This window comes from Ranitomeya variabilis, chromosome 3, assembly GCF_051348905.1.
Source record: "Ranitomeya variabilis isolate aRanVar5 chromosome 3, aRanVar5.hap1, whole genome shotgun sequence".
Classification (NCBI taxonomy): Eukaryota; Metazoa; Chordata; class Amphibia; order Anura; family Dendrobatidae; genus Ranitomeya; species Ranitomeya variabilis.
Window position 1 is genome coordinate 98,267,451 of NC_135234.1, and position 16,423 is coordinate 98,283,873.

The window sequence follows — 16,423 nt, forward strand, 5'->3', positions numbered from 1 at the left end:
GGATCTCAGTCAGAGCAGGAAGCAGACGGCAAGGGACCTGACGGACATCAGATGGCGAGTATGTACTGTTTGTTTTTTTTTTTACATTTACGCTGGTAACCAGGGTGAACATCGGGTTACTAAGCGCGGCCCTGCGCTTAGTAACCCGATGTTTACCCTGGTTACCAGTGAAGACATCGCTGGATCGGTGTCACACACACCGATTCAGCGATGTCAGCGGGACCTCAGCGACCAAAAAAAGGTCCAGGCCATTCCGACATGACCAGCGATCTCACAGCAGGGGCCTGATCGCTGGTACGTGTCACACGTAGCGAGATCGCTACTGAGGTCGCTGTTGCGTCACAAAACTTGTGACTCAGCAGCGATCTCGCTAGCGATCTCGCTATGTGAGACGGGGGCTTAACCTCTTTTTCTCATCTTTTAGATTACATTGGAGGCTTATCTACAGCATTACAGAATGCTGTAGATAAGCCCCTGATGCTGGAGGGCTTAGGCCATGTGCACACGTTAAGTATTTTTCGCGTTTTTTCGCTATAAAAACGTGATAAAAACGCGAAAAAAACACTTACATATGCCTCCTATTATTTTAAGTGTATTCCGCATTTTTTGTGCAAATGTAGCCTTTTTTTCCGCGAAAAAAATCGCATCGCGGAAAAAAAAGCAACATGTTCATTAAAATGCGGAATTGCAGGGGATTCCGCACACCTAGGGGTCCATTGATCTGCTTACTTCCCGCACGGGGCTGTGCCCACGATGCGGGAAGTAAGCAGATTATGTGCGGTTGGTACCCAGGGTGGAGGAGAGGAGACTCTCCTCCACGCACTGGGCACCATATAATTGGTCAAAAAATAAGAATTAAAATAAAAAATAGTGATATACTCACCCTCGATGTCTTCTCGCCTCCACTGCATGCTGTCGCTTCGGTTCCTGTAGCTGGTGTGCGGTGAAAGACCTGCCGATGACGTCACTGTCCTGTGATTGGTCGTGAGCGGTCATGTGACCGCTCACGTGACCGTGACGTCACGGAAGGACCTGCGCGCACACACCAGCTATAGGAAGAGGAACGGACGCCGCTGAGGAGATGTCTGGGTGAGTATAAGCATTTTTTTATTATTTTTACACATTCTTTTACTATAGATGCTGCAAAAGCAGCATCTATAGTAAAAAGTTGGTCACACTTGTCAAAAGCTATGTTTGACAAGTGTGACCAACCTGTCAGTCACTTTTCCAAGCGATGCTACAGATCGCTTGGAAAACTTTAGCATTCTGCAAGCTAATTACGCTTGCAGAATGCTAAAAAAAAACGCGAAAAAAAACGGAAAAAAACCGCAAAAAAAAAATGCGGATTTCTTGCAGAAAATTTCCGGTTTTCTTCAGGAAATTTCTGCAAGAAATCCTGAACGTGTGCACATACCCTTAGGGTACCGTCACACAGTACCATTTTAATCGCTACGACGGCACGATCCGTGACGTCGCAGCGATCGTATGATTATCGCTCCAGCGTCGTAGACTGCGGTCACACGTTGCAATCACGGCTCTGGAGCGATGCCGAAGTCCCCGGTAACCAGGGTAAACATCGGGTAACTAAGCGCAGGGCCGCGCTTAGTAACCCGATGTTTACCCTGGTTACCAGCGTAAACGTAAAAAAAACAAACAGTACATACTTACATTCCGGTGTCTGTCCCCGGCGTTCTGCTTCTCTCCACTGTGTAAGCGCCATAGCCGGAAAGCACAGCGGTGACGTCAGACGTCACCGCTGTGCTCGCTTTCCGGCTGGCAGACGCTCACACAGTGCAGAGAAGCTGAGACGCCGGGGACAGACACCGGAATGTAAGTATGTACTGTTTGTTTTTTTTACGTTTACGCTGGTAACCACGGTAAACATCGGGTTACTAAGCGCGGCCCTGCGCTTAGTTACCCGATGTTTACAAGCGAACACATCGCTGGATCGCTGTCACACACAACGATCCAGCGATGTCAGCGGGTGATCAAGCGACGAAAGAAAGTTCCATACGATCTGCTACGACGTACGATTCTCAGCAGGATCCCTGATCGCTGCTGCGTGTCAGACACTGCGATATCGTAACGATATCGCTAGAACGTCACGAATCGTACCGTCGTAGCGATCAAAGTGTGACTGTGTGACGGTACCCTTAGCTCACCATTGATTTTGGGGGAGACAGGGGGAGAGCGGGGAGAGCAAATCGAGAAAAAAGGATTTTTTTTCTAGTAATTATACTCATCTATCTGACATTATCAGACGCCCACAGTGTCATCCCTTTGGGTCCTCACATGGATTGTGGGGGCACCGCCATTCCACTTGGTGAAAAGAAGTCCAGAGATGAAATAACATCTGCAGGGAGGTCACTGCTCTGGGGGGGGCACAGGATGGGGAAAAGTCACAATACCTAGAATAAAACAGAAAAAAAAATCATGCAGAAAACTGGATACAAGTAGTGGCTGACACGAGTGGCCACCGGGCTAATACTGACCAGCACAGCGTGCGAGGGGAGAATAAAGCCAGGGATCTGGAGACACTGTTGTAAAGCTGTTTCGCTCCCAGAGGTCATAGGTCAGTCATCAACCTGACAGCATGTGTCCCCAATAATATTAATGAGAAAACGTTTTATGTATTAAAAACAAAACAAAACCGGACCGACTCCTCACCATCAGGCAGAGATTCTCATGCTAAGTAATATCAATCCCTCAGATCTCCATCATTCATCCCCTCCCCTGTTCGCCCCCACACACGTAGCACTATACTTCCCTGCACCCCCCACCGCAAGTGACATCACACACACTGACCTGCACAGCACGTGACATCAGCCCCCCACACCACACAGACCCATGCGAGTAACATCAGCCCCATTCTGCAGGTAGACCCCCCTGCACGCAGATCCCCCATGCAGGCAACATGACCCCCTTCCCAACAGAGACTCCAGCACACAGCCTCTCTTCCCCAGAGACCTGCAGCCCCCCTTCCCAACAGACACCCAGCACCGCTAGCAAGGAACATGACCCCCTTCCCACTGAGACCCCCAGCATGCAGTCACCTTTCCCCAGGCAGGCCCCTCCAGCACACAGTCCCATGCAAACAACATCTCCTTCTCCCCAGGCAGCCCCATGCAAGCAACATCGCCCCATTCTCCCCAGGCAGCCCCATGCAAGCAACATCGCCCCATTCTCCCCAGGCAGCCCCATGCAAGCAACATCGCCCCATTCTCCCCAGGCAGCCCCATGCAAGCAACATCGCCCCATTCTCCCCAGGCAGCCCCATGCAAGCAACATCACCCCATTCTCCCCAGGCAGCCCCATGCAAGCAACATCACCCCATTCTCCCCAGGCAGACTCCCACTTACCTGATCTGTGACTTTGGAGAATGACCCCAAAATACCCCAAATCTTGCACAAAATCCTCAAAATCCCGCCATGACATCCACAGCCTCCTCCTGTCTGCTCTGCTCTATGGAGGAAGCGGCAGATCCTGCACAAAACACTCCAAAACCAAATCCTGCAAGAAATCCCGCCATGATATCAACAGCTTCCTCGTGTCTGCTCTGTCTGTTCTATGGAGGAAGAGGCGCCGCCCCTTCCGGTCACATGGGCATGACGTCAGCAGAGGTCCTTTAGCCGACTTGGATTTAGCCTCTACCTTCCCGTCACGTGACAGAACCAGCTGGGTGAGTTTAGAACCTCATGCGAGTCTGGTAGCGGAGTGTGTGGAGGCGGGAGAGGGTTAAACGAGTCGTGTGAGTGCGTCACGTCACCGGCCGCGTCTTGCGGACACGGTGTGCTCAGGTCACTGCTTGTGTCTGTGACTGTGTCACAAACACACCGTGCTCTGTAAAAGCGGCGCGCTTCTCAATGCATGTTATCTGCCAATCAGAATCCAGCTTTCATTTCAGTGCTGGTTACAGAATGACAGCAGCGATGTGATTGGTTACGTCTGCCTGCTACTGTGTTAGTTCTTACACTTGAGGCAAGTTGTGCCCAACTCCCAGGAGTCAAAGGGGCAATTACTGCATGAAGAGCCACGGTCACAGCCGGGGGGAGGGGGTTTATACATGTATATCTATATCTGGGGGGAGGGGTATATGTATAGCTATATCTGGGGGGAGGGGTATATATATGTATATCTATATCTGGGGGAGGGGTATATGTATATATATGGGGGAGGGGTGTATATATGTATATCTATATCTGGGGGGAGGGGTATATGTATCTGGGGGGAGGGGGTGTATACATGTATATCTATATCTGGGGGAGGGGGTGTATACATGTATATCTATATCTGGGGGGAGGGGTATATGTATATATATCTGGGGGGAGGGGGTACATACATGTATATCTATATCTGGGGGGAGGGGTATATATATATATCTGGGGGGAGGGGGTTTATACATATATATATATATATCTGGGGGAGGGGTATATGTATGTGTGTATATATATATATATATATATATATATATATATATATATATATATATATATATATATATATATCTGGGGGAGGGGGTATATACATGTATAGCTATATCTGGGGGAGGGTGTAAAATATATATATATAATCAGTCTCCATTTCTGTACATTGGGGCACGCTATTTAACACTTTAGGGTGCTCTCCTTTATGTGGGCAGTGAAGGGTTGTACTCCTCTAAGCACAGCCCTATTGCAACAATATAAAAGTGTCAGAAAACGTTCTCACCGTCTGTGTAGTGTGAAATAGTCATCACTAATGGGACCTATAGGGGGCGCTGTAATGTTTTCTATTCTTTTGCTTCAGATAAGGAATGGCCTTTTTTAAATCCATGCACCCAAGGAACCGCTACAAGGACAAACCTCCGGACTTTGCGTACTTGGCCTCCAAGTATCCGGAATTTAAGCAGCATGTCAATGTCAATCTGTCAGGAAAAGTTGGGTGAGTGTATTCATTGCTATGTCTGTCTGTTATACACGGTAACATTGCCCTCGTCAGTGATTGTGGCTGTAGAGGGGATGGAAGAGTCAATGATCCCATAATAGTGAAATGCAGGCACTGAACCCGCCGTATCCCTTTAAAGTCCGTGGTTCATACATTTTAAGAAAACCTGTTGGATTTCAACCCACCCGCAGCACAACCACGACCTGATTGTATTCTTCCTGCCCTTAGTTGCCCCAGGCCCTGAGTCATTTTGCCCACTTATCTTCAGGGACATCAAGACAAACATGGGGTGGACAGCTAGACCTGGCTCTGCAGCGTTTCCATCCCCCTTACGGGATAGACCTAAGACTCTGTCACCCCCAAACGTCAAATTCAGCTATTTAAACATTTATATAGTGGACTTAGCCCCTATATTAATCATACCAGTAACATATATTTTAGTGGTGCACCATATCTAGCACTGTCCCTGAGTTTGATAGGCAGCGCACGTCTGTGTTGCACATGGGTGTTCTTTCCTTTTTTTTTCATGTATAGACACTGCTGGAAGAGAAGTGTCAGGTAGTAGGGGTTGTACATTGTCACTGATCCTGTACCTGTGTTACCAGATTGTACAATACAATATATTGTAGGGAGCTATTATAGCTGGGGCACGAGCAGTCTCTCCGCCTTTGATTACTGGCTTTGAAAATAGGAATCAGAAGGATTGTCCCCCACTGACCAGCAGTTATCCCCGCCATACACTGTATAGACTGTTTGCAGCTCAGCACTGATTAATTTCAATAGGAGCTAAGCTGCAGCACCCGAGCGGCCACTGTTCTGGCTCCGGACACTGTTGACATCCTTTCAGTGTTGATGACAGCTGATCGGTCGGGCTGCCGGGTGTCTTACCCATGCTGATCTGATATTCATGACCTATTATAAGGATAGTTCATCAGCATCACAGTTTAAAGGGACTCTGTCTGCACAGAATGACTGATCAGACCAAGTAAGGGCGCTCACTTCACCCTTGGCGTGGCCAAACTTTTAGGGTACGCGCACATGTTGCGGATTCGCAGCAGTTTTCCATCCGGTGTACAGTCGGCACATACCCTAAGGGCTTTTTTTTTTTTCCTGCGAGGTGAGCTGATGTTTTTATTGATATCATTTTGGAGTACATACACTGTTTTGATCGCTTTTTAACCCCTTTACCCCCAAGGGTGGTTTGCACGTTAATGACCGGGCTAATTTTTACAATTCTGACCACTGTCCCTTTATGAGGTTATAACTCTGGAACGCTTCAACGGATCCTGATGATTCAGACATTTTCTCGTGACATATTGTACTTCATGATAGTGGTAAAAAAATGTTGGATATTACCTGCGTTTATTTGTGAAAAAAACGGAAATTTGGCGAAAATTTAGCAATTTTCCAACTTTTAATTTTTATGCCCTTAAATTACAGAAATATATCACACAAAATACTTAATAAGTAACATTTCCCACATGTCTACTTTACATCAGCACAATTTTGGAACCAGTTATAAGGGTTAAAAGTTGACCAGCAATTTCTCATTTTTTCTACACCATTTTTTTCAGGGACCACATCACATTTGAATTCACTTTGAGGGGTCTATATGATAGAAAATACCCAAGTGTGACACCATTCTAAAAACTGCACCCCTCAAGGTGCTCAAAACCACATTCAAGAAGTTTATTAACCCTTCAAGTGTTTCACAGGAATTTTTGGAATGTTTAACAAAAAATGAACATTTAACTTTCCTTCACAAAAAATTTACTTCAGCTCCAATTTGTTTTATTTTCCCAAGGTTAACAGGAGAAATTGGACCCCAAAAGTTGTTGTGCAATTTGTCCTGAGTACGCTGATACCCCATATGTGGGGGTAAACCACTGTTTGGGCGCATGGCAGAGCTCAGAAGGGAAAGAGCGCCATTTGACTTTTCAATGCAAAATTGACTGGAATTGCGATGGGACGCCATGTCGCGTTTGGAGAGCCCCTGATGTGCCTAAACATTGAAACCCCCACAAGTGACACAATTTTTGAAAGTAGACCCCCTAAGGAACTTATCTAGATGTGTGGAGAGAACTTTAACCCACCAAGTGCTTGACAGAAGTTTATAATGTAGAGCCTTAAAAATAAAAAATCATATTTTTTCACAAAAATTATCTTTTTGCCCCCAAAGTTTTATTTTCCCAAGGGTAACAGAAGAAATTGGACCCCAAAAGTTGTTGTGCAATTAGTCCTGAGTACGCTGATACCTCATATGTGGGGGTAAACCACTGTTTGGACGCATGGCAGAGCTCGGAAGGGAAGGAGCACCGTTTGACTTTTCAATGCAAAATTGGCTGGAATTGAGATCGGACGCCATGTCGCGTTTGGAGAGCCCCTGATGTGCCTAAACAGTGGAAACCCCTCAATTCTAAGTGAAACCCTAATCCAAACACACCCCTAACCCTAATCCCAACGGTAACCCTAACCACACCTCTAACCCAGACACACCCCTAATCCTAATCCCAACCCTAACCACACCCCTAACTCCAACACACCCCTAACCCTAATCCCAACCATAACTCTAACCACACCCCTAACCCTAATCCCAACCGTAAATGTAATCCAAACCCTATCCCTAACTTTAGCCCCATCCCTAATTTTAGCCCTAACCCTAATTGGAAAATGGAAATAAATACATTTATTTTATTTTATTATTTTTCCCTAACTAAGGGGGTGATGAAGGGGGGTTTGATTTACTTTTATAGCGGGTTTTTAACGGATTTTTATGATTGGCAGCCGTCACACACTAAAAGAAGCTTTTTATTGCAAAATTGTTTTTGCGTCTCCACATTTTGAGAGCTATAATTTTTCCATATTTTGGTCCACAGATTCATGTGAGGTCTTGTTTTTTGCGGGACGAGTTGACATTTTTATTGGTACCATTTTCGGGCAAGTGACATTTTTTGATCGCTTTTTATTCCGATTTTTGTGAGGCAGAATGACCAAAAACCAGCTATTCATAAATTTCTTTTGGGGGAGGGCGTTTATACCGTTCCACATTTGGTAAAATGGATAAAGTAGTTTTATTCTTCGGGTCAGTACGATTACAGCGATACCTCATTTATATCATTTTTTTATATTTTGGTGCTTTTATACGATAAAAACTATTTTATATAAAAAATAATTATTTTTGCATCGCTTTATTCTGAGGACTATAACTTTTTTTATTTTTTCGCTGATGACGCTGTATTCCGGCTCATTTTTTGCGGGACAAGATGACATTTTCAGCAGTGCCATTTTTTTTATATCCCTCTTTTTGATCGCGTGTTATTCCACATTTTGTTCGACGGTATGATAATAAAGCGTTGTTTTTTGCCTTTTTTTTTTTTACGGTGATCACTGCAGGGGTTAAGTAGTGGGACAGTTTTATAGGTCGGGTTGTTACGGACGCGGCGATACTAAATATGTGTACTTTTATTTTTTTTTATTTCGATAAAGAAATACATTTATTGGAACAATTTTTTTTTCTTCTTTATTTAGGATTTTTTTTTTTTTATATACATGTAAATATATATATTTTTTTTACTTGTTTACTTTGTCCCAGAGGGGGACATGACTATATAGTGTCAGATCGCTGATCTGACACTTTGCAGTGCACTGTGTCAGATCAGCTATCTGACAGGCCCTGCAGGAGGCTTGCAGGCGCCTGCTCCGAGCAGTCGCTTGCAAACCACCTCCCTGGAGAAGCCCTGCGGCCATTTTGGATCCGGGGCCTGCAGGGAGGAGGAGGTAGGAGACCCTCGGAGCAACGCAATCACATCGCATTGCTCCGAGGGTCTCAGGGAAGCACGCAGGGAGCCCCTTCCCTGCGCGATGCTTCCCTATGCCGCCGAAACGCTGCGATCATCTTTGATCGCAGTGTTCCAGGGGTTATTGTGCCAGGAGCGGTCTGGGACCGCTCCTGGCACATAATGCCGGATGTCAGCTGTGATAGTCATTTTACACCCAGCCCCGATCGACCGCGCTCATGGGGCTGATCGGTGATGACGTACTATCCCGTCGGTCATACGAGCCCATACCACCTCGAGGGGATAGTACGTCATATGTCAGAAAGGGGTTAGGCTATGTGCACACGCTGTGGATTTTGCTGCGGATACAGGCGGATTTGACGCTGCGGATCTGCAGCAGTTTTCCATGCGTTTACAGTACCATGTAAACCTATGGAAAACAAAATCCGCAGTGCACATGCTGCGAAAAAAAAACTTGCGGAAACGCTGCGTTGTTTGTTCCACAACATGTCAATTTTTTGTGCGGATTTCGCAGCGGTTTACACCTGCTCCATAATAGGAATCCGCAGGTGTAAAACTGCAGGTGGAATCCGCACAAAAACCACGGTAATTCCGCAGTAAATCCGCAGTGCGGTTTACCTGCGGATTTACAAAAACAGGTGCAGAAAAATCCGCAGAGATCCCACCTACGAGTGCACATAACCTTAATGTATTCTGTAGGGAGATGCAGCAAACAAAAAAAAGCAATTTTGGCTTTATTTTATGCATGCAAGTTACCGTATATACTCGAGTATAAGCCGAGATTTTCAGCCCAAATTTTTGGGCTGAAAGTGCCCCCTCGGCTTATACTCGAGTCACGGTCGGCGGGTGAGGGGGAGAGGGCGCTGAGGCATACTTACCTGCTTCTGCTCCTGGCGCTCCCCCTGCCCGTCCCACGGTCTTCGGTGCCGCAGCTCTTCCCCTGTTCAGCGGTCACATGGGACCGCTCATTAGAGAAATGAATAGGCTGCTCCACCTCCCATAGGGGCGGAGCCGCATAATTCATTTCTCTAATCAGCGGTGCCGGTGACCGCTGACAGAGGAAGATCTGCGGCACCGAAGACCAGCTGTCCGGGGGAAGGAGCGGGACGCCGGGAGCAGGTAAGTATTACATATTTACCTTCCCTCGTTCCACACGCCGGGCGCCGCTCAGTCTTCGCGTCCTCTTGTTCTGACTGTTCAGGTCAGAGGGCGCGATGACGCATATAGTGTGCGCGCCGCCCTCTGCCTGATCAGTCAGTGCAGAGAGACGCCGGGACGGGACGCTGGGGAGCTGCAAGCAAGAGAGGTGAGTATGTGTTTTGTTTTTTTTATTGCAGCAGCAGCAGCAATGGCACAGCTTTATGTGGAGCATCTATGGGGCAAATGTGCAGAGCACTATATATAAGGCACAGCTTTATGTGGAGCATCTATGGGGCAACGGTGCAGAGCACTTTATATAAGGCACAGCTTTATGTGGAGCATCTATGGGGCCATAATCAAAGGTCAAAGGTGCAGAGCATTATTTATGGCACAGCTATCTATGGGGCCATAATCAAAGGTCAAAGGTGCAGAGCATTATATATGGCACAGCTATCTATGGGGCCATAATCAAAGGTGCAGAGCATTATATATGGCACAGCTATCTATGGGGCCATAATCAAAGGTGCAGAGCATTATATATGGCACAGCTATCTATGGGCCCATAATCAAAGGTGCAGAGCATTATATATGGCACAGCTATCTATGGACCCATAATCAAAGGTGCAGAGCATTATATATAGCACAGCTATCTATGGGGCCATAATCAAAGGTGCAGAGCATTGTATATGGTACAGCTTTCTATGGAGCATCTATGGGGCCATAATGAACGGTGCAGAGCATTATATGTGGCACAGCTTTATGTCGAGCATCTATGGGGCCATAATGAACGGTGCAGAGCATTATATGTGGCACAGCTTTATGTCGAGCATCTATGGGGCCATAATGAACAGTATGGAGCATCTATTTTTAATTTTGAAATTCACCGGTAGCTGCTGCATTTTCCACCCTAGGCTTATACTCAAGTCAATAAGTTTTCCCAGTTTTTTGTGGCAAAATTAGGGGGGTCGGCTTATACTCGAGTATATACGGTACTTTAAAATTTAAAATTTACATTTTAAATAGACTTTTGTAGACACAGTGATACTAAATGCTTATTTCTTTATTTTTAACATGTTAAAAGAAGGGTTATATGAATTTTATTTATTTTTTAGTTATATTTTGGGTTTTTTTTTGTTTTTTTGGGGTTTTTTTTTCAGGTGACTTGAATCTGCTATGGCTGGTTTCACACTTGCGTTTTGATCTGCAGCGTTTTAAAAAAAAACGCATGTGAAAAAACGCATGTAAACGCGGCAAAACGCCGCGTTTTTTAGACGCATGCGTTTTTGCATGCAGAAAAAAAACGCGACGTTTACATGCGTTTTTTCCTGCGTTTGCGTTTTTTAAACGCATGCTGAGAAGTGTGTGACAGCTGCCAATCATCAAAAAATAGCTAGGGTTAGGCCGGGGACACACTTAACGTATAAAAAAAGGTCCGTTTTTCACGGCCGAGAATCGCACAAATGTTTCAAAAACAGTGATCCGTGTGCAGTGCGAGGATGCGATTTCCTCGCATCAAATGATCCGTGTGACATCCGTATGCCGAGATTTTCTCGCAAGCTTGCAAAACCAACATCTAATGGATTTATGTGCTCAAATGTTCGGGAAAACATATATACAGTATATATATATATATATATATATATATGTCATTGAGACACATATATATATATTCTGTATTTAGATTTCATTCAGCGCGATATCTGTGAAAAGCCGGTAATTCAATTGCCGGCTTCTCATTTCTCCTTCACAAACCCGACAGGATATGAGACATGGTTTACATACAGTAAACCATCTCATATCCCCTTTTTTTTTGCATATTCCACACTACTAATGTTAGTAGTGTGTATGTGCAAAATTTGGCCGCTGTAGCTGCTAAAATAAAGGGTTAAATGGCGGAAAAAATTGGCGTGGGCTCCCGCGCAATTTTCTCCGCCAGAATGGTAAAGCCAGTGACTGAGGGCAGATATTAATAGCCAGGAGAGGGTCCATGGTTATTGCCCCCCCCGTGGCTAAAAACATCTGCCCCCAGCCACCCCAGAAAAGGCACATCTGGAAGATGCGCCTATTCTGGCACTTGGCCACTCTCTTCCCACTCCCTGTAGCGGTGGGATATGGGGTAATGAAGGGTTAATGCCACCTTGCTATTGGAAGGTGACATTAAGCCAGATTAATAATGGAGAGGCGTCAATTATGTCACCTATCCATTATTAATCCAATTGTTTGAAAGGGTTAAAAAACACACACACACGATTTAAAAGTATTTTAATGAAATAAACACAGCGGTTGTTTTAATAATTTATTGCTCTCTCAATCCATTTTCAGACCCTCGCTTGGCAAAACAATAAATACACAAGATACATACCCTCAGCTGAACAGTCACGTCCCACGAGGTAATCCATCTGGAGGGGTTAACTAATATTACAGGCACGAGCTGCGATAATCCACTCGCTCGTACCTGTAATCCCCCGGGTGCTGAAAGGAAAGCAGTGATCTATACTTACATTGAGTCGCGGTGATGCGCCCCTGCTGGATGTTCTCATGAACTGCAGCCTGGGAACTTTTTCCCACGCTCCAGGTCATATGAGGACATCCACCAGGGGGCGCATCACCGCGACTGAATGTAAGTATAGATCACTGCTTTCCTTTCAGCACCCGGGGGATTACAGGCACGAGCGAGTGGTTTATCGCAGCTCGTGCCTGTAATATTAGTTAACCCCTTCAGATGGATTACCTCGTTGGACGTGATCTGACATCAGAAGGTATGTATCTTGTGCGTTTATTGTTTTGCCAAGCGAGGGCCTGCAAATGGATTGAGAGAGCAATAAATTATTACAACAAACGCTGTGTTTATTTCATTAAAATACTTTTAAATCATGTGTGGTTTTTTTTTTTAACCCTTTCAAACAATTGGATTAATAATGGATAGGTGTCATAATTGACGCCTCTCCATTATTAATCTGGCTTAATGTCACCTTCCAATAGCAAGGTGGCATTAACCCTTCATTACCCCATATCCAACCGCTACAGGGAGTGGGAAGAGAGTGGCCAAGTGCCAGAATAGGCGCATCTTCCAGATGTGCCTTTTCTGGGGTGGCTGGGGGCAGATGTTTTTAGCCACGGGGGGGCCAATAACCATGGACCCTCTCCTGGCTATTAATATCTGCCCTCAGTCACTGGCTTTACCACTCTGGCGGAGAAAATTGCGCGGGAGCCCACGCCAATTTTTTCCGCCATTTAACCCTTTATTTTAGCAGCTACAGCGGCCAAATTTTGCACATACACACTACAAACATTAGTAGTGTGGAATATGCAAAAAAAAGGGGGATATGAGATGGTTTACTGTATGTAAACCATGTCTCATATCCTGTCGGGTTTGTGAAGGAGAAATGCAAAGCCGGCAATTGAATTACCCGCTTTTCTATAGAACACTGGTGCGTATTTCTCGCAATGCACACGCATGGTCTGTGTGTAATCCGATTTTATTCTCGCACCCATAGACTTGCATTGGCGAGTCTCGGCCGAGATACGCTGACAATCGCAGCCTGCTGCGAGTTCCCTCGGATCCGAAATACGGTGGAGAAAATATCGGATGATGGGAGCTGAACCATAGATTAACATTGGGCCGAGTGCTATGCGATTTTTTTATCGCATAGCACTCGTCCGTATTACGGTCTAGTGTGACCCCGGCCTTAGGGTTAGGATCCCTAGTAACCCTAGGGATCCTAACCCTAACCCTAGGGATCCTAACCCTAACCCTAGGGATCCTAACCCTAACCCTAGGGATCCTAACCCTAACCCTAAGGGTTAGGATCGTAACCCTAACCCTAAGGGTTAGGGTTAGGATCTCTAGGGTTAGGGTTAGGATCCCTAGGGTTACTAGGGATCCTAACCTTAGGGTTAGGGTTAGGGTTAGGATCCCTAGTAACCCTAGGGTTAGGATTAGGGTTTTCTTGTTTTTTCTTGTGTTTAGGGTTAGGGTTTTCTTGTTTTTTCTTGTTTTTTCTTGTGTTTTTCTATAAAAACGCATGCGTTTTTAACGCAAGCAAACGCATGTGCTTAAAAACGCATGCGTTTACATAGACAGCAATGCATTTCTTTGCCGCGAATAAACGCATGCGTTTTTTTTGCGGCAAAAAAACGCCGCTAGAAATTACTACAGGTTGCATTTCTGCAAATGAACGCACGCTAAAAAACGCATGCGTTTTTTAATGTTAAGTATAGAAAAAAAAACGCATGCGTTTTTTAGCGCTAAAACGCTGCAGATCAAAACTCAAGTGTGAAACCAGCCTAATATATTGCAGTGTATGGTCTTTATAGACCTAACATGGCAGCCATAGGGACCTACTGCCATGACAACCCATCAACACTCCATTATCACATTAGGGGGAGTGAAGGGGAACAGAGCTGGTGCTTGAGTGACGGACAGTGACATTTAAATGGTTAAAGAGTATCGCTAAAAAGTAGCAATTAGAGGGATCTCCATTTGCTGCTTTGACAGGCAGTGTCACAGGGATACCGCAACAGAGAGGAGCCAGAAGATTGCGGCATCTGGTTTCACGAACTCCTGCACTGGTTAGAGGTTCCTCACCATCTTATTAAACAGTTCAGGTTTCTTCTTTACTGGCAGTGCAAGGGTTAATCTGTTTAGTTGAAGCTCCTGGAGCTTTCCAGCCTTGATGATCTCAGCTGTTCAGTGTCGGCCCCTCCACTCTTCTATATATGCTCGTCTCTGGCATTTAGGGATTGCCAGTGTTAGTTCTTACTGCATGGTTTGGAGTTGGATGTGTAGTTTGTGGTTGGAGTTGATGTTTTGCGTTAGTTTAGGAGATTGTTGCTTGGAGATTTGTCTGCGTGCACATCCTCTCCTATTTGGTTTCACCTTTCTAAACCTCCCCTGTGTTCCACTCTGTTTGGTGTGTGTATTTAGTACTATTGTTGTTTTCATTTATCCCTGTCCGTCTTGCCTTGTTTGTCTGGTTAGTATTAGGCCGGGGTCACACATGCGTGTTTTACGTACGTAAGAGCGCAAAAACTACGTACGTAAAACTCGCATTACATACGGCACAATGCTTCTCAATGGGGCTGCTCCTATTAGCCGTATATTACGGTTCAGTATTATACGGCTTTCTACGGCCGTACAAAATCGCAGCATGCTGCGTTTGTCAGCGTATTGCGCAAAAAAATCGCTAATGAAAGTCTATGGGGGCGAGAAAAATACGGATTCCACACGGACCTGCAGTGTGACTTGCGAGAAATACTCAGCGCTGTTAGTGAAAAGTCGGTAATTCAATTGCCGGCTTTTCATTTCTCCTGCACAAACCCGACAGGATATGAGACATGGTTTACATACAGTAAACCATCTCATATCCCCTTTTTTTTGCATATTCCACACTACTAATGTTAGTAGTGTGTATGTGCAAAATTTCAGCGCTGTAGCTGCTGAAATAAAGGGTTAAATGGCGGAAAAAATTGGCGTGGCCTCCCGCGCAATTTTCTCCGCCAGAATGGTAAAGCCAGTGACTGAGGGCAGATATTAATAGCCAGGAGAGGGTCCATGGTTATTGGCCCCCCCTGGCTACAAACATCTGCCCCCAGCCACCTCAGAAAAGGCACATCTGGAAGATGCGCCTATTCTGGCACTTGGCCACTCTCTTCCCACTCCCTGTAGCGGTGGGATATGGGGTAATGAAGGGTTAATGCCACCTTGCTATTGTAAGGTGACATTAAGCCAGATTAATAATGGAGAGGCGTCAATTATGACACCTATCCATTATTAATCCAATTGTTGGAAAGGGTTAAAAAACACACACACACACATGATTTAAAAGTAGTTTAATGAAATAAACACAGCGGTTGTTGTAATAATTTATTGCTCTCTCAATCCATCAGGAACACCCTCGCTTGGAAAAATAATAAACGCACAAGATACATACCTTCTGGTGAACCGTCTCGTCCCACGAAGTAATCCATCTGAAGGGGTTAACTAATATTACAGGCAGGAGCCCTGCTAAATGCAGCGGTGCTCGTGCTTGTAATCCCTGGCGAATGAATGAAATGTAGGTCATTGACCTACATTTCCTTCAGTCGCGGTGATGCGCCCGCCGGTGGATGTCCTCATATGACCTGGAGCGTGGGAAAAAGTTCCCAGGCTGCAGTTCATGAGAACATCCAGCAGGGGCGCATCACCGCAACTCAATGTAAGTATAGATCACTGCTTTCCTTTCAGCACCCGGGGATTACAGGCACGAGCGAGTGGTTTATCGCAGCTCGTGCCTGTAATATTAGTTAACCCCTTCAGATGGATTACTTCGTGGGACGAGACGGTTCACCAGAAGGTATGTATCTTGTGCGTTTATTATTTTTCCAAGCGAGGGTGTTCCTGATGGAGTGAGAGAACAATAAATTATTACAACAACCGCTGTGTTTATTTCATTAAACTACTTTTAAATCATGTGTGTGTGTGTGTGTGTTTTTTAACCCTTTCCAACAATTGGATTAATAATGGATAGGTGTCATAATTGACGCCTCTCCATTATTAATCTGGCTTAATGTCACCTTACAAT

General features: G+C 45.4%; 1 protein-coding gene and 1 long non-coding RNA gene across 2 annotated transcripts in view; one reads left to right on the forward strand and one right to left on the reverse strand.

Annotated features, from left to right (window-relative positions):
• Positions 1 to 2,151: 2,151 nt before the first annotated feature.
• On the reverse strand, positions 2,152 to 3,573 carry LOC143815317 (uncharacterized). The gene is made up of 3 exons (XR_013223720.1): positions 3,360 to 3,573; positions 2,493 to 2,585; positions 2,152 to 2,408 (listed from the first exon to the last, which is right to left on the reverse strand). It is a non-coding gene; the product is annotated as an uncharacterized LOC143815317 (long non-coding RNA).
• A 5-nt stretch (positions 3,574 to 3,578) lies between these two features.
• METTL16 (methyltransferase 16, RNA N6-adenosine) overlaps positions 3,579 to 16,423 on the forward strand; it is a 106,302-nt gene continuing 93,457 nt past the window's right edge. The window contains exons 1-2 of the mRNA XM_077294411.1: positions 3,579 to 3,679; positions 4,786 to 4,920. Of these exons, the coding sequence (XP_077150526.1) occupies positions 4,793 to 4,920 (128 nt within the window). The 5' untranslated portion in view covers positions 3,579 to 3,679; positions 4,786 to 4,792. The remainder of the gene's footprint in view (positions 3,680 to 4,785; positions 4,921 to 16,423) is intronic.